Genomic DNA, 24,787 nt, shown 5'->3' on the forward strand with positions numbered 1-24,787 from the left:
CCCTCGATCGCCTCGACCACTCTCCCTTCTCGATTCACCACTGTAGCTCCCCAATTTAGCCGCCGGAGCCCGCCAGTACCTAATCTCGCCGGCGTCGATTCAGGCCACCTCCAGCCTCGCCACCGGTACCAGGCGGCTCCCCTTCGTCGACAACGTCGCCTCGCACCATCGCCACCCCTCGCCGGAGTCCAGCAGCGCCGCCGACCCCCTACCTCCGCCGCGGCAGCGACCCCTTCCCCTCGACGGAGATGACGAACCCCAACCATAGGATCCCCCTCTAATCCTACGGCTCGCGATCAAACTTACCGCTTCGGGTGAGTTAACTCGCTGACGCCTGGGCCCTACCTCGTCAGATGGCCCGCGGCGTGGAAACGCTGTTGGGCTGGGTTTTCCCCATTTTCAAACCAATTCGGCCCGTTCACTTTCCCGCCTAACCTTTTAGCTTATTTTCGAATTAATTGAATTCAGTAAATTTCAATACTGGCCTTTGCTAGAATTTAAATAGTTTCAAATCTACTGAGCCATTTTGGACAAACTTGATATTATTAGAAAGCCCATGAAATGCTCCATCCAACCCCACTGGTTTCAACCTCATAGCTGGTGTAGAATTTGAATGACAAAAATAACAAGTCAGAGACTTTTCAGTATTCAAATAAATCTTAAAAATCAACCAATTTGAATTTTGAAGTAAGTCCAATTGCTATAATTCACATTTCACTTGCACCAATTGTTTATACAAAAATATGGTATGGTTACCTTGAGTGATCATGGCCCAAATTAAATAAAGGACTATATGGCTATTTCTAGTCAAAGATATTGTCCAAAACTATTAATAAATCACATGGGAGTTTTTCTCTCACTTAAATCTTGTCACAAACATTTCAAAATGAGGTAGAGACTCTGGTCATTTAGGTCTCATATGAATTGTTTGAGGATATTAAATCTCTACCATATTAGGATTAAATTGTATGAGGTGCTTCACCTCATTTAAATCATTTTCTTAAATGACGAGTATGAAGAGGTTGACTTAGTCAACCTAGGTCATATACTATTCATAAGAGAAATTAAATCTTAATAAGATAATGAGAGGAAATTATTTCTCTAAGTAATTAAAAGTAACACCTTAATTAGTATGAGAGGAAATTATTTTTCTTAAATAAGAAAACAACACATCTACCCACTTAATAGTAATGTGTGATGCTAGTTTAATTTGTGTAAATTATATGAGGTGTTTCACTTCATTTAAATCTTGTCCCAAGTACTTTCATATGAAGTTTGGACCCCTGGTCAAATGCTCTCATATGAAATACTTGGAGATTTTAAATCATTTGTAGAAGTGTTAAATAGTATGAGGTATCTCTGCCTCATTTAAATCATTTTCTCAAATGATGATGATGAATGGTTGACTTAGGACAACCTGAATTCATGATTGATTGTTTGAGAAATTAAATCTTAAAGAAGATTCAATGAGAGGAAATTATTCCTCAAGAACTATATGGAAACTATCATTTACATATGAAATGAGAGGAAATTATTTTTCCTCAAGCAAGACCACCAATGCACCAAATTGTATTAATTGTGGGAATAGAATAATTTGTGTGAATACATGTGATGTTTAGAATAGCCAATGAATTGCTTGGTGATTGTACCCCGTATTCGTATTTTAGACGCTAGTACCGAGGAGTATCAAGAGGAGGAGGAGGTCTACTTTCAAGGAGGAGAAGACCACTTTGACCACCTCAACAACCAAGGCAAGCTATACTCTTGCAAGCTAACACCATTGCAAGTTCTATTGTTGCAAGATAATACTCTTGCAAAGTGCAAAGCTCACCATGAGCAAGGCATTACCCATTTACTTTATGTTTATGATCCTATTTCCCAGTTTTACTTTACAAGTTTTACTTACCTTTGTTTTATCAAAATACTTTTTGATTCATGATTCACTTGGTGAGTATTGGATTAGTACAAGAGTAGCAATGTTAGCCTAGAAGCAAAACAAATGACTTAGCACCCCTCATACTTAGATGCTAGTGCTAACTTAAAATTGACTACTCTAGATGGGAACTTGTGAAATGAAATGACTTTGAAAACCTTGGAATGATGAGTCATTCTATTGAAAGAGTTTGAAGGTGAATATGACTGGTGAATGACATGGTGAACTTTACAAAAACTGATGGTTGGGTTCGGATGCGATACCATTCCAAGTTTACAAGTACCCCCACAATACCTGATATGGGTAGGGCTTAACTAGAAGTTTATGTATCTTAGTATGGGTTCCCTCTAAACAAGCGTCATCGGGGTTATGCCAAGGGCTACCTCCAAAGAAATACGAAATGATGTGATATGACGTGAATAAGAGGTGAATGTCCGGCCCAAGCCCTGTGCAGTTCCCAGGCTGACAGTTTGTCTTCACTGGGAGGTCAAGCTCATGGGGAGAGATGCCTATACTAGGGTATGTAAGTGAAGGTTATGGTTGGTAGTCCGCACACGGAGTGTGATAAATCAGGGCCAGCTAACCCTGACGGATTATTGCAAATGTTGTGGCACAAGTGTACGACCTCTGCAGAGTGTAGAACTATTCGAATAGCCGCGTCCACGGTTATGGACGGTTGGAAAGGCCATACTGTTCCGTCATCAGACCATTTTCAAAAATATGACATGTGAAGGGTGACTTGTGATTTGAACTTGAAATCGTGACTTTGACTTGAAAACACAACTGAGTTGTGGGAATGACACTAATGTTCCCACTTGAGTTAGTTAGCACATGAAGAGTTTTTATTTCAAATACTTGTGAACTAAAATTGGCTTTATGCAAAAGAAACTAGAGCTTAGCACCCCCTTACCAGAAATGTTAGTACTTACATTAGTATTAGTTTGCGAGTACTTTAAAGTACCACGGCTTTGTCCCTGGCTATTCAAATGGCCAGACTATGAAGAGGAACAGCAGTATGAAGAGGATGGACAGCTGGACGTCTACGACAACTAGGACTACTCCTGACGTCAAGCGTTGGCCTGTGGACTATAGAGTCCCCTTCTACTTACGCTTCCGCTATGTATTTGTGATGTGTGTTGAAACAATAGTTCAACAATATTGGATCATGTGATTTATTTGTAAGACGACTATGATATGTAATAAATGATGACTTATGATATTCAACTGTTATGTCTCGCAACAACAATATTCCTGGGATTGCGATGTATGATATAACAGGCATCTGGACTTAAAAATCCGGGTGTTGACAGCTCCTATGAGGCAAAGTGCATTTCCCCCGTTAACATGACGATCCTCATTCTAGCAACGTGGACCCTGTAATTTTCAGGTACTCCCTCGCCATTTACTACCGTTCAACTTATATATGGCTAGTTTCTTTTTTTTCTTAACCTCGCCGTGTACGATTGTTCAAGTTATGAAGCTGGTCTCTCTCGGCACAGCGGCCAGATAATATTGCCCCGCGTGAAAAAAAAACTTAAACCTAGCGCTAGACGTTTCGTACCTCATTAACCTGACTTGCTCGACCATGAGGCAAAGATTTTGTACATTTCGTTACTGTTTTCTTTTTTAGGTTTTTTGTTTTTTGTTTTCCAGCTCATTTCTTTCCTATTTTCTTTCCATCTTCCCCTTTTTCCTCTAATATTGAATCATGTATTTTTTAAAAGTGTTCTTGATTTTAATATTAAGTTTTTGTTTTAAAAAACTTATATTTTTTATTAGTTTATACATGGTTCAATTAAATGTTCAGGATGTTTGGAAAAAACACATGTTAAAAAAATCTTTATCAGTACAAAAATAGTTTACACGTAAAAGATGTTCACAATGATTAAAAAATCTCCTCCAGGGTTCAAATTTTGTTCATAGGATTTAAAAAACAAATTCCTATGATTAATAAAAGTTCATCAATCCATTAAAATGTTCGTAAGTTTCAAAAAAATTAAACTTGAAGAACGTTTTTTTTTACAAAATGGACATTTTCAAAAACCAAAAGAAGGGAAAAAAGGCTAAGGTAAAAAAGCAAATGAAAAGACAGAAAAGAAAAGTAGAACAATAAAAAACAAAGTACGAATAATAGAAGAAAAAAGAAAAAAGAATATGCAAAAACGAAATGAAAAAAGGGGAAATATATACAAGCTTCATGTATGTGTAGTGGTCAACGAGCCTTTCCACGCACGGTGACATCTTACAAGTAGGTACCATCGCTGAATTTGATTTGATAAGGAGAAAAATACGCCATCCGCCCTTGCCTTTTGTGCGCGATTTCTTTCCATGGATGAGTCAATTCTCCACATATCGGAATTTCTTGCTAATTTATCTCTCTCCCCGTATTGTAATTTCGTTCTAAATTCATCCCATATGCGATGTCATATTCAGTCAACTTAGGAAAGGGAAAAGTCCCAAGATCGATCGAGGTCGTCTGCATCCTTGCATGCACATATATACGTTACGGCCGTGCATCCTTCTCTCTTCTACTAAAAGATTGATTAATTGATACATGGGTGACAGGGGCGAGAACTCGCTCGGCGCCGTGATCTTCGCGGCGGGCGCCGCCGGGCTGCTGATATGCTGGGTCTGGAAAATCATGTGGGGACGCCGCCGTGATGAGCACGACGACAATCAGAGCGGTCGCGGCGGCGTTCGTGACGCAGACGACCCCAGACACGTCCCCTCCGCTGGAAGCAATGGCTACTCCGGACATATCTCTTTTGCCCCGACCGAAGACGAAGAATCCGGCGGCGGCCACGTGGCCATGAGCAGGACCAACTCCGACCACATCTGCATGAGCTTGAGCAGCTCCTCCTCCTCCTCTTCTTCTGGTTATTGCATCAGCGACTCCCACGACTCCGGCGCCGCCACGGACAATCAACTCACGCCGCGTGATCTTCGGACGCTCGTCTAGTGATGGCGTAGACTTCCCTGGAGAAAAATTCAGTGAAGACAAACCCTGGTGATTTTTTTTAAAGACAATCTGTATACTAATCACGATGCAAATTAAATAGTGTAGTGCTCATCTAGTTGAGAACTAGCAAATCCCATGATTTATTCTATTTGAAAACAGAGGTAGGACAGTCTATTTATTAGGCCCATACATGTTCATGTACGTGATATATAAACATCACAGATCTCTCGTACTACTTGCAAAAGTTTCGAGTTTTCCCGACGTATGCTTTCATTGCACACATACTTGAGATGAGGATTAGATAGGACACATGGCCGCACGGAAGTATACATGTTTTTAAAGTTTGAACTTTGTTAGACTTAAACTTTTTTAAAACAAGCCGGATCCCGGCAACATTGGGGGTGCGGTGAACGACCAAGGTGAAAGCCCTGCTCGGTGTCTTCTAGTGCGGACCACGGCAACGCTTGCGGGCGCCGCTTTCTTCTTGAAGGTGTGGTCTTTGGTCCCAACCGTGCCTTTCCCTATGTCCGGTGCACAGGACAAGGCGGCGGCGGAGCCACGGCGGCGTTTACTTCTTGATGATGTTGTCGAGGCTACCTAGGGAGAGGCCGATGTGGTAACTGGAGGCTGGGGCAATGCGATACACTGCTGGTGTTGATTGTTGGCCAGGGCATGGGTCTCTGAGGTGCTATGTACGACGTGGTGGATGCAACCTAGTCGATGGCTTCCCCAAGTCCGAAGGATCATGCCTTCTGCTCGTCGGCTCCTATAGGCTCATGAGGGGAGGTACGTTAGTCCAGGCTGCTTTGGAGTCACGGTCGAGTCAATGTGGTGTCTCGCTTGGTTCGTGACGCGGTTCAGAGGCTTTGTGCTCCATCTTCTCACCTCTTTTGGATGGAGGTTGAGGGTGAGTCGTTTTTATTAGGTCATTTCTAGAGGATGTGTTGTAAGCCGTCTGGCTATGTATCAACTTGGGTGTGTGGAGGTGTACCCTTATGACGTTGTATTGGTCATCGGCCTCTTCTTCTATGTGATTGATACGTCTTCCAGAATATATTCTTGAAAAAAAAAATTCAAAAACAAAGAGAAGAGAAAAGAGAAATCCTACCTAGTATTGGGCTGTGGCCCATGAAGGAAGGCTGCAGGCGGGAGGGATTCCGTCCCGCAAAAGGTGGAGCATAGGAGCTCCTAGTGAGACAACCATACTAGTTGGACTGTTCTAGTAGTTCTGAAAAAAATCCTAGAGTGTCCTGGTCATGAAAAGTGTGTGTGGCTAAATTTCTTGAAACTTACCATTTGCATAAATCACCAAGCAACTGGAAGAGAAGGCACACCTTCTTTTAGCACTCCACGTTATCTAGAGAAGACAATAACTATAACATGTATAATGTATAAATATTTTTTATTGTTATCCCTTGCAAATAATGAGAATTAACTAAATTTTAGTAGTAAATTATTTCTAAGGGAATGCATGTGGTACAATGAAGGAAATTATCTTCTCTTATTATCTAAGGGAACATTTTTTAGCTAAGGAAAGACAACCTTCTCTTTCTCTATTCTCTCTCCTTCAACTCAGCAAATATCATATGTGGCAGCTATAAGGGAAAGCTGGTGTTACCCTATTGTACATGCGTAATGGTTTGAAGGTATTTTTTTCTAGCTGCAACTTCACTAGCAATTGAAAAAATCAGTTGAAACTCAACTTACAACTGAAAAGATCTCGGTTGCAAAACTTGCAACTCAAATGCGTGAATCACAATACAAATTTGATGACGGAGGACTCAACTGAATAGTTTCTCCACTAGCTGAGATCAAGCAAAACCGTAGAAAAGAACGACTCATGCCCCTAAGAAAAGACGATACTTCTACACACTTTTTTCCTTTTCCTATTGTTAAAGGCTGAAAGCTGTAACACAGCATTTTCCTTTTAAAAAGGGCTAATAATAACACCATCCAAGAAATTCATACAAAACTGACAAAAATCAAAGAGGGTTTTATTGTACTCCGTAGTACACTATTTGTTTGGGTCATATATTGTTAAGCATGTTAATTAGCACCACGGTGATCGGATCCCTCGGTTATTGGAGGGGGCGGTTGTTGATGATCCGAAGCCGAAGGAGAAGCGGCGGTTCTTGGTATCCGTGGGCTTGAGTATCTGAAAGGAGCATGTGAGGTCGTCGTCGACGCACATGACGGCGCCGGCGTTGTCGAACTCGCCGCAGTAGTTGGGCGCGGAGAAGACGGTGACCATCCTCCTCCCGGAGAAGAACTCGTAGCCATCCTCCACCACCTGGTGCGCCCGGCACACGAGGTCCAGGTCGTGCCTCTCCACGAACGCCTCGACCACGTCCGCCCCGAAGGTGTAGGACACGCCCCGGTCGTTGGGCCCCCACCCACCGTGGCCGGAGGAGGAAGGATCGGACCAGAGCAGGTCGCACAGGAGGCCGGAGTCGGGCACGTCCACGGGCCTGGGCAGGCGGGCGATGTCCTGGAGGTGGCGGAGGTCCGGGGAGAGGCCGCCGTGCATGCAGAGGATGCGCGCGTCGACGACGGCGGCGGCGGGGAGGCAGGTGAAGCAGTCGGAGAAGTTGCGCCAGAGGCGGACGGAGTAGCGGCGCTTGCACTCGTCGTAGAAGCCGTAGACGCGGTTGATGGAGGCGCACTCGTGGTTGCCCCGGAGGAGGAACAAGTGCTCCGGGTACCGGATCTTGTAGGCGAGCAGGAGGCAGATTGTCTCGATGCTCTGCTTGCCGCGATCCACGTAGTCGCCCATGAACAGGTAGCTGTGCCGCGGCGGGTAGCCGCAGAGGTCGAAGAGGCGGAGCAGGTCGGGGTACTGCCCATGGATGTCACCTTCATCAAGAGAAACTTTAGCTAGGGTGATCTTGATATGTAGAACAAAAGTAAATTGTGCATGTATTATTACCGGCGATCTTGATGGGGGCATCGAGCTCCAGGAGGTTGGGCTGGCGCATGAAGACGTCCTTGGAGGCGGCGCAGAGCTGCCGGATCTCCCCCTCCGTGAGCTGCACCTGCTGCGCTTGCTTCCCTTGACGCGGCCGCCGTGCCTCAAGGAGACGCCGGATCACGTCGTCCAGGGCCGTGCGGTTCATCGATCTTCTCCTCACGCAACTGATGATCGAGCTAGAGTCTGTATTTTGGACGACTGATCAACTTGGGAATTGCAGGTAGATGCTTTTAAGTAGAACGACAAACAGGCCTAGCTAGAACTAGAAGCTTAGTTAATCTGCAAGCACGGCTAGCTAGCCTGCAACTTTGCATCAAATCAAAGTGATCGATCGAGGCGGTCCAGGGCTAGAGAGGGACACTGCATCAAAAAGCTAGCTAGAGATATATGGAACTTTGCTGCTGGCTGATAAAGAGCACCTATGCTGATCAAAAGGAGAAGCAGCCACACCACCCAAATTAAGCCAGCAAAAGCGCTACCTTTCCCCTTCGACTCACCACCACCACGAGTGCAAGATTCTGCTTTTATGTAAGCAAGTGATTTAGTTCTAAGGCTCTGCCCTTTTTCATTGGCTTTTCCTTGTCATTGATCGACACTGGACGGCCACGCCACAGTGCCAAACGAAGGGCTGACTTGGATTATTAAGTAGTAGAAGAAGAAAAGATCACAAATTGCCATGAAGAAAGTAGGAGAGCTGAGGAGAAGGGGAACCAGGAAACTGGAAAGGAAGATGCTGCAGAAAGGGACGGAGCGAGCGAGGTCGGCACAAATTTAAAGTGGAGGGAAGGCGAATGTTGCTGCTGCCAAAATGTGTCCATCTATCCAGTTCTACTCTGCTCTGCACTAGCTTGTTATTTTGTTCCTTCGCAAGCCATGGATGAACATGGAAAAGAGTAACATCCACGTTTTATTCGGTGCCCCACAGAGGTTATTCCTAGATCGTACATTACCAACTTAATACGTTGTATTTGGTGAACCAGACTTGTGACCGGTTCACTCACCGGTGCGGTTTATAGAACTATGCTCCAGACCCAGTGGGCCACGGATTGGCTGACTTTAGCAACCCAGAGTCAGTGACATGTGGGGCCTTTCCAATGCTAACTGGAATATTATCATCAGCTGATGTCCATCCAGATATCTTACAATGAAAGGTATTTTTTTATAAGCTTGCTAACGTTACATCACTGATCAGCAAGGTTACAAGTTATCAAACAGCTCGGTAACAGTTAAAAGGATGGACTGAAACAAATATGCACCAATCTTCTCTTTTACAGCAGAAATTGAGCAACCTCGACTAAATTCGTGTCATGTGTCAGGAGTGTCTATGCACAACAATCGTAAGAATTGCTTCATTTCCTTACATGCAATAAGAGGAAATGTTTTAGCTACAAATTTGCTTAGGTCCAGAAGAAATGGAATGGCAGGACCGCATGGTGATCTGAAGCCTTTGAAAGTGGCGTGGATACCATGATATAGCCTTTCATCAGTACAGTGCTGTCGAATCAGGTTCCCACCACGAGGTATAAGCAGAACATAATTTCAAGACTGGGCAATTCCTAGAGCAAATACATGATTGACGTCAGCCATAGCAATCCATCAAACTGAACACATGGTTGCGAGCAGAGACTAACTACCTCTCTATACACCATATCAAATAATTTAATCTGAATCAAATGGAGAAAATGGTATGCGAAAGCTAAATTGCTTCAGACAGGAAAAAAAACATCACGGAAATCAACTTATCAAGTTTTCGAATATCATATGATCTTTCTTATGGCGATATTAAGATTGCTATTTTACTACATCAACTCGTATACATGAGATTGCTATTTTACTACACGGAAATAACCTTATCAAGTTTTCCAAGATCATATGATCTTTCTTATGGCGATATTAAGATTGCTATTTTACTACATCAACTCGTATACATGAGATTAGAAGACTGACCTTACAAATTTATACATGTTTTCACGATGGGATGATGTAGAGATCTTGCTTCGCAATGTAATAGCACCCCATGGAACTCCCTGGCCGCATGGTGAACGCCTCTCGAAATGTACCTACCCGCTTGCTTGGGATGTCAATCGCGAGCTCGTCCAATCTGGGCATCCCTTCGGCTTGCAACCCTTCACCAAATACTAGAAATTGGTTGCCCGTAATGAATGACCCAGACACACGGATATCGATCTCTGTCTCCCCGTTCGCACGACAATGGAGCTTCTCGACGACATGGACGATTTTTTCGCGAGGCCGGTCGCCTTTCAACTTCCTCCGTATAGTTGATAATTTGCCAAATATGTCGCTTTGTCCAACATATGCGGTGCCTTTATAACTGCCAAAACAGGATAGGTAACACACCATCAGAAACAGCTCGCAGTACCATCTGAACTAGTATATAATAGTGGCCCAAGAGAAGCAACAATACTGATGGGATAAATCTGAACTATAATAAGTTGGAAAAACTTTTAGTAGCCAGCCGGTTACTACCAAGTAGAACAAGAGACGCGAAAAAATGGCAGTAAGCAACGCATTGCTTTGCCCAGATTAACAGGAAAGCATGAATTATATAAACTACAACGGTGAATTCAGCTAGCTCAATTAACTTGTTGGTAACTCAAGCTAGCATTTAGCAAGTTTTCACATTATCGTTGGCAGAACACATTCTTGCTATTATTTGTACCAACTTGACTTAATTGGAGTCACTACGTACATGTTAACTGCATAAACAGCAATAAGATGCTACATGCAATTATAAAAGTAAGTTTTATGATCATGTACACAAATGTAACATCGCCTCAGGTACCTGAAAGTTGATTCTTCCATGTAGAATGTCTTCATATGATTCCAAGGCCCATCTGAGCCATTAAACAGGAGGTAATAGTGAACAGCAAGCATCTGGGATTGAGGGGCAAAAAATCTGCTTAGTATCTACAATGGCAAACTGCTATCTTCGCTACAGGGTCATCAGAAAAGAAACAATGAACTAAAGAAAAAGGGACAACATAACTCATCACATCCTCTCTCTCCTCTCTCTCTCCCTTTTTCTCCTGCCTAGGCAGATGCGGACGGAACAAATAGGAACAGCGACCATGGTGACCACCAGCGGTGGTGGCGTAGACCAACGACGATGAGTAGCTGCAGAGGCCAGAGAAGGCGAGACGCAGTAGCATCATCAAGCGACTTACTCTCACTCTCTCAGCACCTGCTCCCCTCTACCCCCCTCCCCCTGTCTAGCTTCAGTTTTTGAAGTAGGGGGCATGTCTACGAAAGTATGAAAAGAATAAAAATCTGAAAATGCTCTAAAGAATTCACCTCTGCTATTTGCTTTAATCTTTCTGTTGGATTAACAACACCCTTGACGTATGCTGCTAAATCAACACCAGCTTCCTCGTACCTCTTGATAAATGGATGTGATAAAAGCTGTAAATGTTGAACAGGCTTAACAACTTTAAGAAAACCAAAACAAGAGGGGAAATTTAAAAAAAGCATCAGTGAGATAATTAACAGTCAGTTATTAGACCAAGAACCAATCACTGCATTTTTTTCTTTATTGTGAAATGCACTTCCAATAACATCCAATACATGAAATTAACCACACAACTACAGAATACTTTGACAAAACTAGAGTTCCAATGACACATACTAGAGCGCAACAACCTACTGTTGCATCTGCAATCTCATACACAAAGCATCAACTCTAATGTGCTTGGACTTGGAAAGATCGTGGTTCACTGAACCTAGAGCAGCCAATACATAGTTTAAGATGCTTCACTGGATAAAGGATTCCATGACTCAGCAACTGAGTCTACGCATTGGAATGAGAAACTGCAATCAAAATTTTGATCTTCAGAGGCAAGGAAAACAAAGTAGGCCGAAAGAGGCTGGTGATCAGAATGATCACTAGCCCATGTAGTATTGAAGTACCGCTAGAGCCTAATCAAGACAAGAAAAGGCAAGAGTGATGGTCACCCGATAGTATCACATAACACGGAGGTGTGTAGTGGAGCTGATTGGGAGCAGAAACTAACGAAGATCGAAAGAAGCCTCCACCTTGGCGAAGTCCAACTACTGTCTAGGAGGAAGCTGTATCTACTTAGGAATCCTCAAGATTAAGGAGAATTAGGAGTTCTAGTAATACTTATGACCTGGATCTTAATTTAGGTAGTGTTCCTATTATGGTGAACATGTTGCCAAGTCCAGTTCGTGTTATATCAGGACTAGGATCCAGCACATGAAAAGCGATCCCTCAATATATAATTAAGGGAGACACAAGTTAAATCATTTTAGCAAAGAGTTAGAAGAAATCCTTCTAGTTGCTCCACCACATCCTTTCCTTCTCCCTAACTATGTAATATATAACAACACTCAAATGGTCCGCAAAACATAATCAGAAATTCCTAACCTACTGAACTCAGATTACTTGGACGTTAACATTTACCTGCTCACATGTAGGCCTGGCATCAGCATCTTTCTGCAAGCAATCATTGATGAAGGAACAAAACTCTGGTGTATAGACATCCTCTGATGGTGTTGGTGATGGATCATCAAGGATCTGAAATAGAAAATTTTAGGATCAAGAGAGGACAGCAATGAACTCAAAGAATACAGCTGAAACACGAGATTTCAAGACTGGGTAAGAGAAAGTAAAAGAAAAGAACATTCCAGGAGACAAACAAAATGATGACAACATTCATTAGACCAAATATATTTAAGGGTGCACATTTATTACATTGTCAGATAATCTATAAATTAAAATTTCAAATAAGAATGCAAGTTAAACCAGTAAGGGAAAAGAGAAAAATAATAGAAACTAACATAACTAACGAACAGACTTGCGAATGGAACATTCTTTGTCATCTAAAAATCCAAATAGTATCCGCACTTTGCATCAGTCTGTAAAAGGGATAATACTGACATACATAATGAACGAAAATAGATAAAAGTTAAGAAGAAAAAAACTGAGTAGCCAATTACCTGCAGCATTAAAGTGGCTGCGCCTGCATTGACATTGTATGGAAATTTACCAGTAGCACACTCCAATATCGTTAGTCCAAGACTCCAAATATCAGCAGCATAAGAGTAGTTCTCATTTCGAATTCTCTCAGGTGACATATATGTCACGGTGCCTACAAAGGTAGCACACTGGAACATATTTATTTAGCAGAACATAAATTGCTCACTCACTCCAAATGATATTATGGCATTGATGTACTATTATACGATAATTAGCTAAGATTTTATGCATCATGCAATATATAAAAAAAAATTATTGTCACCAAGAAGTAGCATACCATAGCCATTGTATTGTCCAAACCGGCACTTACACCAAAGTCTGTAATTTTTGCATCACCCTTGAGATTTACCAGCATATTTGCTGGCTTAATATCTCTATGAACTAGATGTCTTACTTCATGCAAGTACTTCAGGCCCTACAGAATAGTACAAAGAACAATTTATAACTTCAAAAATAGACAAAGCATCATTTTGATCAACACAAACATGAAAGGAAAAGTATGTGGAAGATTCATACAAGTAGTACTTTCTTTAGCATATGTGCAAGAACTGGCTCGGGTATTGATTTCTTTACTCTTATAACGTCTGCTAGAGAGCCACCATCCATGTATTCAAGGGCAATGCTTATTTGTCCAGAATCCGGCATGTAAAATGCACCCTGGAATTCAACTAAACCAGGATAGCAGCATGCTTCACATAATGTTCTCATCTCATTAAGAATTTGTTGCCTTTTCTCCTGTAGAAGTATGAAAAAGATGAAAAGAAACTTGGTAAATCAGTTTATCAACTGAAATATAATGAATTAATAATAGCAATCAAATTAGTATACAGACATAAAGCACCAAATTATTTTGTGCAATACTAAACATGTTCCGCCACAATACTATATGAACTAGAGCATTTGTGTTCTTTCGCATATCTGCTTTGAACTGTCACTGCTACTTAACTTGTCATTGCAAATAAGCCAGAATCCCTTCATATGGATATACTCAAGTTCAGCTTGTTTCACTCAATTGCATGAAAAATACTATTTAGAAGAATTTTTTGTCACCTTGAGAGTGGTTAGAGGAAAATGAACATGGCATATTTTAACCCACGCTAGTAAAATATGGTGCAAATGTGTCGAGAGAACGGCGACAGCTCGCTTTGGGGTGATATGCGACTAGAAATGAGGATGAACTTGTTGTTCTCTTTATTTGTTTAATCAAATCATGATGTGAGCTCGTCTGTTAGTAGGATGCCATTTCCAATGAGTCGGGAATGTCCTAACTGGATAGGATAGAGTTTATATGATTAAGAGTATTTTTCTGCAAGTTAAGTGCAACCGGTACAATGACTCTAATAAGGAGTTACTTCCCAGAGAAAAAATACACACCGCCTGATTTGTTTATACATATCCAAGACCCTTTGCTTGTGATGTTCTTCCCTGCAAAAGCCTTATTGCCACCACGTCAGCCAAGGCCTTCAAGGTAGCTAGTCTACGGCCACCTATGTACTCCTACCACACATGCCAATTTCTTCCCTCTCCTTGCAAAACAGCTCATCCTCAAGCTATGGTGATCCATCGCCGAAGCCCTTGTAAGCCCCACAATCAAGGTTTTTGAGTCGCCAAGTCAAGTCGAGTCGCCTGGCTCGGTGATTAGTTGGTCCAAGTAGGCGACTAGTAGCCATAAGTTGCTTGTTAGTCCCTAGTCGCCCTAATTTCTACAAACCAACTCCAAAATTAGTCAACGACTAATCAACGACTCAAAAACCATGATCAACATATGAAATGACTTGGGATCAGCAAAGACCTTTCCGACTGTTGACAGCAATGGCACAAAGCATTTTATCCACAGACTAGTAACATGGTTCGGAAAATTGGATCAAGGCAGATGAAATATCTTTCCACCATAGAGTCTGGCTGTGGTGAGAGATGTGATGACTGATAACATCTTAATCATGTCAAAATCACTCATCATGCTCCATATTGTACAACGCGTGGACTTGGCAAGTGGCATGGAGGAGTAGGTTGTATGAAGATATCATCATTCTTTTTCCCCAGCAATGCCAACAATGGTGCAGCCAAAGGCTGCTTCAAAAAAAGCACAGCCAGCCAGTGGAGAGGTCACAATCAACATCGGTGTCGATAGTGCGGCAACCATTATTGTGCACGTGAGTCCTATAGAAAGGGAACGATGCTCCATCATGCAAGTAGACCGTGTATAGATGGATACATGATTTGCTTTGTTCCGAACATGAATGAGGTTTAGACTAGTTGGCAGCACGAGTTTCACGAGTCTAGGTACAAATATTCAGAAAGTCAAGTTCTCGTAATCTTGTACTCGCTCCGTTCCTGAAAAGGCTTCTCAACTTTGTCTAGATACAAATGTATATAGACATTTTTTTAGCTATAGATTCATCCGTATCTAGAAAAAGTTGCAAAGCTCTTTTAGGAACGGAGGGACCGTGTATATATGTTGAGTCCAAGAAAAGGAAGGGTGCTTCACCATGCAAGTAAACAGTACTGTACAGATGAAGATAGCATTTGTTTTGCTACAGAAACCAATGAGGTTTAGACTAGTTATTATGTCCATAAGTTCCAGGAGTGTAGGTACAAATATTCAGAAATTCAAGTTCCCACAATCTTCTATATATGTTCAGTCCAACAAAGAAGAACGACCAACAATTAGGGGATTGAAAAAAAAAACATCCTTTTGAATTTTCATGGAACCCAGAAAGCAGAATTGCAGAATAAAGATGCATACCTTCTCGAATACGTTTATCTTCTTCAAGGCCAGAATCCGATGGACAGGTATGAAAATAGCTCTCTGCACAACACTGCTGGCGCCATTCCCAATGGGACCAAATATGTGCATATCTTCTGAGGCACAGCGGTACGCCTTCTCACCCTCAATCGACTCATCGGGCCCGCTGCTTCGCTTATGAAAGCCATGCTCATTGATGTTATACTCACCAAACGATCTACTCAGCAAATTTATCGTTCCACCATCAGATACCTTCACGGAAGAAACGGTAACACTTACAGATCTAAACACGCTTCGTGTCAGAGATACGGCCAAGTAACAAAATTAAGCAGAAAGCTTCAATATGCAAAATGCTAGAATGAGGCAGATACTACTAGACTATCCACCATGCATCTTTATCCTCTCCGCAGTTACGTAAATCTGCATTGCAATGCAAGAATGGGGAAAAAAACAGCGCTCTGGTTGGGAAAAACATATCCTCATCAATTCTGTGAGGACGACTAATAATCCAGTCTCATGGCACACATGACACTGCTTAACCTATCACTCTATGTGAGGATAAATTGGTAAACCACATAGTAGGGCAAGGCCGAGCCGAGCATGCTTACCACATAGGAGTCGCAGGTGTCCTCCGGGAAGGGGGCCCTGGTGCTGACCCCGTCCTTGTCCGCCGCGTTGTTGAACAGCAACGGTTGCAGCTTCTTCCTCAGCTCCTCCAGCCCCGCCATGGGGGCTCGCCCGCGAGCGGATCTGAGATGGTAAGCCGGCGCGGAAGGAGGGGAACGGCGGTGGCGGTGGCGGCGACGCGCGTGGGAGGCGGGAGGCGGGAGGCCGGGGCGTGTGTATTGGGGATGGGGTACGGCGATTGGGGCGTCGGCGGTACCGCGCGGAACGGCGGAAGCTGTAGGGCGCGCGCGGGGTGGGTCGGGAGGAAGATGAAATGGGCCGTGCGCCGGTACCGGATCGAGGCGTCGGCGGTGAGTACGACGGTGGCAGCTGGCGGTGGCCGGTGGCAGAGCAGGGTAGCGAGGGAGGGGAAAGAAGAGAGGAGTGGAGTCTGGCTCTGAAATTCCAACCAAATCGAGTAAAATCTCTCTTTTCCCAAAACAAAACTTGACGCCATCTCATATACTACAATATACTATCATCATAACAAAAGGGCAACAATAACTAAACAATACTGTAAATGTATAAACACAAATACTATGATATTTCATCACTCAACATATGACGTCAGTTTGATATTTCATTCCTTCTACTGTGGCAACCTTAAAGAACAAACTTTTATTCTTGATATCACCGTCAGTATCTATCTCGGCTAGTACCCACTCACGTGAAGTGCTAGCTTAGAAAGCTTTGTGTTGTCGGGAGTGATGTTTTGGCACATGGGAGCATATGCTCCCTTTATTTTGAAATACATGTTAGATATATTTTAAAATGTCAAAAAATTGAAACAAAAATTCCGCACGTACATCTTCGTATGCTATGCGCTCACAAAGTCGTTTCATGAAAAATCGACATGTCATGTGGCGTGTGTAAAAAAGACAAAATTCGGTGCTGAAACAAAGACTTGTCACAAGATAAATTTTCTCTTTTTCGCTTAGACTACAAAAAATATTATTTTTTCGTGAAACTTGACGAATACACATATATTATGGAGATGTACATGTAAACTTTTTTGTCAAAATTTTTTAACACTTGAAAATATGTTTTTATGGTAGAGGGATCATACGCACCCGGGAGCCGAATTGAGTTTCTGTTGTCTTGTATGGAGTTGATCAGTCTTATCACGGTGTGTTTCACTATACTGCTATACCAAGTAATTATTTGTATAGTGTGTTATTTAAGTTCAGTTTATTGAGTAACTTGTCGTTTAACAAGAATAAATTAAAATTTTAGGTATGCAATTCATGTTGACGGTAATCATAAGAATGAGTATTACTAAAGTGAATACAAGTATGGTTTATACGTTTGACCCCTTACAAATTGAATGTCTCATGCGCATTGACCACAAGTACTCAGTCTACATGATTGCTCACCTTGGCCACAAGTTATTCATCATAATATGCATACGGTTCCAAATAAGGTGGCACTAAGGTACCTATTGCCCAATTGTACAAAGAGTCTTTTGGGGCTATCCATACTCAAATGACAACATAAACAGACAAATGAATCCATCAACACTTCTTTTTATTTACTATTTGCATAGATTTTTATTTAAAATGCTTTATTGTATGTCCATGATGAAAACTTTCACCGTGATGCTTAGCATGGCTTACGTTAGAGGTTCAATGTTCCCTCAAAACACATATGCATAATCAAAATAGCTTGATTATATCTTTTTATTTCAACATCGATGGGTATCCACAGCCGAAAGAATACATGACATCAACAAATATAGTACAATATTGAAAGTGTTCCGCGTAACAGCATGGTTCTACTAACAATCAACTCATAAATTGTTGAACACATAACTCACATAATTAAGTTCACATTGGATTTTGTCCCCACATCTTACTTTCACATGAGCTTTAAATCACGTAGAAAGAGATAATTGTGAAATGTTCAAAGGCATAATGTATACATTATACTTGAAATAACATTTGCTACATAGATAGATATCGTGAACACTGCTGGAATAACTTCGTTAAAGGGATTTGGATGCACAAATCTTTGCTTGTTTATTTTATTAAATAAAATAATTTAAAGTTAATCATCTATGCATGTGAATAAAAGGTAGTACTAAATAAGGGGGTTAAACAGTTCGTCAAATCACATGGGATCAAAATGTTCAGTTCATCTCCTTACTATGCACAAGCCAATGGACAAGCCGAATCTACCAACAAAGTTTTGATCAAGATCATCAAAAAGAAAGTTGAGAATCATCCAAAGCGGTGGCATGAGATTTTTATTGGAAGCATTGTGGCCTCATAGAATCTCAAGGCATGGAGCGGTCAAGGTTACTCCCTTCGTGTTAGTTTATAAACAAGGGACCGTTACCCATAGAGGTGAATCTAGCTGGCCGCCTTGAGGTTTGCTCACCTGAATGATTTATCAGCTAAGGACTATCACGATCTCATGATGGACAATGTTGATGAAGTGGCCGATAAACGATTGGTGGCTTTGCATGCCATTGAGAATGAAAAGTTGTGGGTAGCTAAGACGTACAACTAGAAAGTCCGGATCAAAGAGTTCCAAGTCGGATATATACTTGGTCTGGAAAACTATATTGTCGATCGGTTCTATAAGCCAGAAATTCGGCAAGTGGTTACCTAACTAGGAAGGGCATGTACGGATCGCAAGGATCATACCCGGAAACTCGTATCTGGTGGAATCCATGGAGGGAAGCATGCTTTCTCCTGCTATCGAAAAAATTTCACCCAAATGTGTGACAATCAGTCTAAACACACAAGAGTGCCAAAGTACACATATCGTCCTTAGCGTAAACATGGCTGCTTAAGAGCATCTCCAACCGCGTCCCCTAAAGCGACCCTCAAAAGGCGCCGGATCGAGCGTTTGGGGGACGTGTTTTCTTCGTGCCGCGTTTGGGGGACGTCGCTCCCCAACTGCGTCCCCCAAACATAAAATTAGATTTTGTAATTTTAATTGAAAACAGTAAAATTCATTCGAACTTGCTATATATTACATGGATTTGAACGAAATTCGATGAAATTTAAACCTAAACCCTAATCTAGTGCGGCGCCCAGAGGAGTGGTAGTACTGGTGGAAGTTGTACATGTCGTCGTGGATGTCGTCTTGCTTGACGCGCTCGTCGAGCTCGTCAGCAGGCTCATCCTTCACCGTGCCACTGGCCTAGCTTCGTCGTCATTGGTGAGGTCGACGAGAGGCATGCCCGCATCGTGGATGGACATGGCGATGGCCGTGTCGACATCGCCCTTCCAGGCATCCTTGTCGTTCATGGACGCCAAGAACGCGGCGTGCAACCCTGGGCAGTCCTCAGGGTCATCACTGCTGGCGATGAGGTGTTGCTGCCACTACAAGAAATATGCTAATGTGCGGCCCTCCATATTGGTCACTAGATGGTCATTGTCCACCATTAATGACCTTGTTGTGACCAAAAACTGTTGGTCCATAGTTGAGTGTCACTAACGGATCACAACGACCTTTTGTTTTGATTGGTCATAGAAGAGTATGACCAAAATCGATGGTCATGGATTCTATGACCAATATTCTGGTCACATGCAATCTGTCTTGTCCACGTCAGATCTGATGTGGTAGATCTATGACCAAAGCAAATAGTTGTGGATTAAAATCAGCCCACTCCAGTTGGATGCTTCTCATGGGCCTAGCCCAACAATTCAGCCTATTATAAAGAAAAATTCTGAATTTTTTTGTCACAACATACCAGCTTCATTTGCAAACGGCGAGGCCAAACTATGTAGGTGTCTGATAATTACAGCAAGGCCGAGCATGCTTACCACATAGGATTCGCAGGTGTCCTCCGGGAAGGGAGCCCTGGTGCTGACACCGTCCTTGTCCGCCGCATTGTTGAACAACAAGGGTTGCAACTTCTTCCTCGGCTCCTCCAGCTCTGCCATGGGCGCTCACCCGCGGGCGGATCTGAGATGGTAAGCCAGCGTGGAAGGATGGGAGCAGCGATGGCAGCGATGCGCGTGGGAGGCGGGGGGGTCGAGGCGTGTGTATTGGGGATGGGGTACGGCGATTGGGTGCCGCGTGAAGGTACGACACGGTGGAAGCTGTAGGGCACGCGGGGGAGGAAGATGAAATGGGCTGTGTGCAGTTGTCGGATCGAGGCGTCAGCGGTGTGTACCACGGTGGCATCTGGCGGTGGTTGGTGGCAGAGCAGAGAAGAGACGGGCACGGTAGCGAGGGAGGGGGAAAGAAGAGAGGAGTGGAGTGGAGTCTGGCTCTAAAATTCCAACTTAATCGAGTAAAATCTCTCTTTTTCCCAAAATAAAACTTCATAGCACCTCATATCATATCATATCATAAGAAAAGGGCAACAAAAACTGTCGGGGGATGGCCCCCAGTAGGCCAAGACTATGGAAAATAAGCCATAGTATGGTAGTGGTAAACCGGATCACAAAGTGATTCGGATTCTAAACTTAAGTTAAGCTAAGCGGAGCTGGTACGAACCGGTATCCTGGGAGGGGTATACCGGAGTATTGGTGATAAGGAGTTTGTACCACCAGATACCAAGGTACCGGAACTCGGAGGTAAAGGTACCGGCAAACCGGTATCTAATTACTGTAGCCTGTCGGCACTTCAGTCAAAGATTCCACCAAGGACAAAAGGATAAGGATGAGCGAAGCACTTCAACTTTAATCGAAGCCCTGACGCCAAAGGAGAAGATGACGTAAAAGATACCGGACGAGATCACCAGTCCCTGATTAAAGACAGAACTGGTGTCAGTTGGGCCAAAGTAGCTTTATAAAGTAGCTTAGCTCATCCAAGATTCCATTAGGGTTTCTTCCCTTGTAAGCCACCCTCTCCCCTATATAAGGAGAGGGGGCACACCCATGCGCGGGGAGATCAATCCAGGGAGAAGTTAGGCAGTTTAGTAGCAAGTAGCTGAGGTCTTGTACCGTACTATCTTCAACCTCTGGCCATTGGCTAAGTTCATTAATACAATCTGGTTTCTTTTCCATCAATTTAAGCCACCCTATGGCATCTGTCGTTCCACCATGACGATAGTTGGCGCCCACCGTGGGGCCAGCAGCTGCGCTTGCTGGAGTTCATATTTGGGCGGGCATCCTCACCATCTCCGGCGAGCGTGTGGTGTCTGGCCTCGTCCAGTTCGTCGGCTCATTGGATTTTATCGACGATAACGCGGGCTGCTTCACCAACGGCGGTCGCTTCCCCAAGAACAGCCACATCATGGAGTTTGGCTCCCACCGCGTCTACTTCGGCACCGTGCCGGAACGCCAGTACCCATCGCTGGTGCTGGTGGCGCCTGATCCGCCAAGATCACCAGCTGCTCACGGGCCGCGCTTCAACCGCGCCGCCGGTAGCGTTGAGGTAACGATGCCTGGTGCAGGAGACACCGGCAAGGAAGCTGTAGGGGAGGGCGCTGGGCTAACCAAGTCCAGGCGCACGGCCAAGCCTCCAACCGAGCGCGACGAGGTCATCGCCGGAACTTCTACCGCGCCACCGAAAGCAACCCCGCTGCAAGCGGCCATGAGCGTGTTGGCTACGCCCATCGCGCACAATGCTGACGCCGCGGCCACCCAGGTCGAACTGGAGGCGCAGCGGCAAAAGCTGCTCTCCGGTGCGGCTAACATCGTCAAGGCCCAGCAAGAGCTCAACCTGACTCTGCGTGAGTATAACGCTGCCCATGGCTTTTCTTCTGTTAGCGCAAACCCTGCTAGAGTAGCTCCCTATTCCACCTTTTAGGTATCGTGCCAGAGAACAAACAGACCGCAGCAGCTCACCATGTGCCAGCAGCGCGAGAATGAAACAGACCGGGATTATCTAACCCGATGGAACTCCACACGAAACTCTTGCGAAGGCGTGATAGAAGCGCAAGCAATTGCTTGGTTCTGTAATGGGTGCCGGAGAGGTTCACCGTTGTGGCAAAAGCTACAGAGAAGCATGCCAACCACTTTGGCCGAGATGATTCGGGTGGCTGATAGCTACGCGTTGGCAGATCCAATGCAACCGGCAATCGCCGGTGACCCATCGTCAAAAAATGTACCACGCCCGGATCAGTACCGGAACAACCACCATAACAAAAGAAGGGAAGATTTTCCGGACAAGAGTTACGGGATGCAAAGTGGCCGCGGTGCAGGATAATTCCGGCACCGGCAGAAGCCAACGATAGAAAACCGGAACACAGCAATGGGCTGGTCCGAAAAATCAATGGGTTGAGAAGAAACCGTGGCAAGATCAAGAAAAGTACACCGTGGAGTCCGCAATGGATCAGCCATGCCGGTGGTACACACCGAATCCGGCCAGGCCGGCGAATCACCTGACAAAAGATTGCTCCTGTACCAAGAGGTTGATGGAGAGAGGCATGATGAAAGATGACATAGACCAAGGTTTCGAAAAATTTCCGCCACCGCCACCGCTAACCGGGGCAAAACGCAACCTGTCTTCACTCAGCCAAACCGGCCGCAGCAGTAGCAAGAAGTTCACCAGGTGGCACATAGCAACAACCAAGCACCACCACCGGCACCTTTGGGCAGGAATGTTTACCAGGATCCGGACTTGTGCTGTGTTGTGTTCGTAACAGAGCTAAGGGACCGGCAAAGTGTGCATCGCCGTTCCATGGAAGTGAACGCGGTGACACCGGCAGTACGGAAGTACATGCTGTGGTCAGATCAGGAAATCACCTGGTCGTTTAAGGATCATCCAAAAGTGTTGCCGAATTCGGGCAGATATGCTTTGATATTGGATCCAATCATGCATGGGCCATCGACACGAGTCCGGTTTAGCAAAGTGTTGGTGGGCAATGGTAGCAGCATAAACATCATGTACCGGCACACCATGCACACGCTGGGCATAACACCAAACATGTTGGAGCCAACTCACACGACCTTCCACGGCATCGTTCCGGGATTGTCCTGTTCGCTAATGGGCAAAGTCCGGGTTGATGTGCTGTTCGGAGGGCGTGACAATTGTGGCATTGAAAACATTCTGTTCGAAGTGGTTGATCTCGACAACCCTTACCATGCACTACTGGGAAGGCTGGCATTGGAAAGGTTCATGGCCTCAACTCATACCGCATACCTCAAGATGAAGATGCCGGCACCCAATGGACCCTTAACTGTGGTGGGAAACTACAAAGTGTCGCTGGAAACCGCGTCCGCCAAATCAAATATGGCTGAATCGTTGGTGATAGCAGAGGAAAAAAGAAGAATTCAAACCGCAGTCGCGTTGGCTCAATGCTCCCAGCTAAACTTAGCGGTAATGAGTGGCAACCTGGGCACACCGGCTTTCAAGCCAACTAAGGAAACAAAAGAAATTATGCTTGATCCGGCTTACCCAGAGCGCACCGTCCGCATCGGTGCCGGCCTGAGTGAGGCATAGGAAAGCGCACTCGTCAACTTCCTCCGTGAGAATCGGAACATTTTCGCCTGGTCTACCGATGACTTGGTGGGTGTGCCGAGGGAGTTGGTTGAGCACTCTCTGAACGTCCGGAAGGACGCGAAGCCGGTGAGACAACCTTTGCGTCGGTTTGCTGAAGATAGGAGGAAAATCATTGGAGAAGAAGTGACCAAGTTGCTGGTTTCCGGTTTCATCATGGAAGTACTACACACAGAGTGGCTGGCCAATCCGGTGCTGGTCGAGAAGAAAAAAGAGGAAGACCACAAGGCTCCAAAGGTGTGGCGCATGTGCATTGACTACACCAACCTGAACAAGGCGTGCCCAAAAGATCCATTCCTGTTACCCCGGATTGATCAGGTGATCCATTCCACTGCTGGTTGTGAACTATTGTCTTTTCTGGATGCTTATTCCGGTTTCCACCAGATTCCCCTGAAAAAGGAAGATCAAATAAAGACTGCGTTCATTACCCCGCACGGGGCTTATTGCTATGTCACTATGCCTTTTGGTTTGAGAAATGCCGGCACAACATACCAGCGCTGTATGCAAAAATGCTTATTCGATCAAATCGGTAAAAACGTGCAATTTTATGTAGACGACATCATGATAAAAACAAAGGTAAAAGACACCTTAATCGATGATCTCAGGCAAACATTTGACAACTTGCGAAGGTTCCGGATGAAACTTAATCCGGCGAAATGTACCTTCGGCGTTCCTGCCGGAAAACTACTCGGTTTCCTGGTATCGGGCCGCGGTATAGAGGTTAACCCGGTAAAATTCGAGCCATTGAAAGAATGAGCATACCTCAAGACCGTAAAGATGTGCAAAAGTTTACCAGAAGCTTGGCATCGCTAAGCCGGTTCATAAGCCGGTTGGGGGAGAAAGATTTACCGTTGTATGCCTTAATGAGAAAATTGGATACTTTTGTCTGGACCCCGCAGGCAGACACATCGTTCAAGGAGCTAAATAAAATGCTAGCCACGGATCCATTATTGTCTTCACCTTTGGAAAGGGAGCCCATGTTGCTTTACATAGCAGCGACAAACCGGGTTGTGAGTGTTGTGGTTGTGGTAGAAAGAGAGGAGGAAGGAAAAACCATGCAGGGGTCGGTATACTACCTGAGCGAGGTGCTCTCCCTCTCA

At 44.3% G+C, this 24,787-nt stretch overlaps 2 protein-coding genes across 5 annotated transcripts; both read right to left on the reverse strand.

The window, feature by feature from the left end:
* Positions 1 to 6,570: 6,570 nt before the first annotated feature.
* Positions 6,571 to 8,458, reverse strand: LOC127349347 (serine/threonine-protein phosphatase PP1 isozyme 2). Its single transcript, XM_051375079.2, has 3 exons — positions 8,340 to 8,458; positions 7,819 to 8,043; positions 6,571 to 7,745 (listed from the first exon to the last, which is right to left on the reverse strand). The coding sequence occupies exons 2-3, from the start codon at positions 8,003 to 8,005 to the stop codon at positions 6,943 to 6,945; spliced, it is 990 nt and encodes a 329-aa protein (XP_051231039.1). The 5' UTR covers positions 8,006 to 8,043; positions 8,340 to 8,458; the 3' UTR covers positions 6,571 to 6,942.
* Positions 8,459 to 8,999: 541 nt separating this feature from the next.
* On the reverse strand, positions 9,000 to 16,734 carry LOC127349348 (mitogen-activated protein kinase kinase 3). 4 transcript variants are annotated; one of them, XM_051375082.2, is made up of 10 exons: positions 16,229 to 16,729; positions 15,621 to 15,837; positions 13,391 to 13,609; positions 13,152 to 13,289; positions 12,835 to 13,002; positions 12,299 to 12,412; positions 11,173 to 11,280; positions 10,664 to 10,755; positions 9,808 to 10,192; positions 9,000 to 9,416 (listed from the first exon to the last, which is right to left on the reverse strand). In XM_051375082.2, the coding sequence occupies exons 2-9, from the start codon at positions 15,729 to 15,731 to the stop codon at positions 9,829 to 9,831; spliced, it is 1,314 nt and encodes a 437-aa protein (XP_051231042.1). In that variant the 5' UTR covers positions 15,732 to 15,837; positions 16,229 to 16,729; the 3' UTR covers positions 9,000 to 9,416; positions 9,808 to 9,828. The 4 variants fall into 4 exon arrangements, with proteins under 4 accessions (XP_051231042.1, XP_051231040.1, XP_051231041.1 ...); XM_051375080.2 differs by having other exon boundaries at positions 15,621 to 15,872; positions 16,229 to 16,719; XM_051375081.2 differs by lacking the exon at positions 11,173 to 11,280 and having other exon boundaries at positions 15,621 to 15,872; positions 16,229 to 16,731.
* Between the last annotated feature and the right edge of the window lie 8,053 nt (positions 16,735 to 24,787).

The sequence above is a fragment of the Lolium perenne genome, chromosome 4, assembly GCF_019359855.2.
Source record: "Lolium perenne isolate Kyuss_39 chromosome 4, Kyuss_2.0, whole genome shotgun sequence".
NCBI lineage: Eukaryota > Viridiplantae > Streptophyta > Magnoliopsida > Poales > Poaceae > Lolium > Lolium perenne.

Bases quoted from the DNA above. Each gene is read 5' to 3' on its own strand.
- LOC127349347 (XM_051375079.2), bottom strand. From the start codon at position 8,005: ATGAACCGCACGGCCCTGGACGACGTGATCCGGCGTCTCCTTGAGGCA. The intron at 7,746-7,818 runs GTAATAATACAT...CTCTTGATGAAG, and splicing joins TGCCCCCATCAAGATCGCCG to GTGACATCCATGGGCAGTAC.
- LOC127349348 (XM_051375080.2), bottom strand. From the start codon at position 16,348: ATGGCGGGGCTGGAGGAGCTGAGGAAGAAGCTGCAACCGTTGCTGTTC. The intron at 15,873-16,228 runs GTAAGCATGCTC...TCTTCCGTGAAG, and splicing joins ACACCTGCGACTCCTATGTG to GTATCTGATGGTGGAACGAT. The intron at 10,756-11,172 runs GTGAATTCTTTA...CCTCAATCCCAG, and splicing joins GATTAAAGCAAATAGCAGAG to ATGCTTGCTGTTCACTATTA.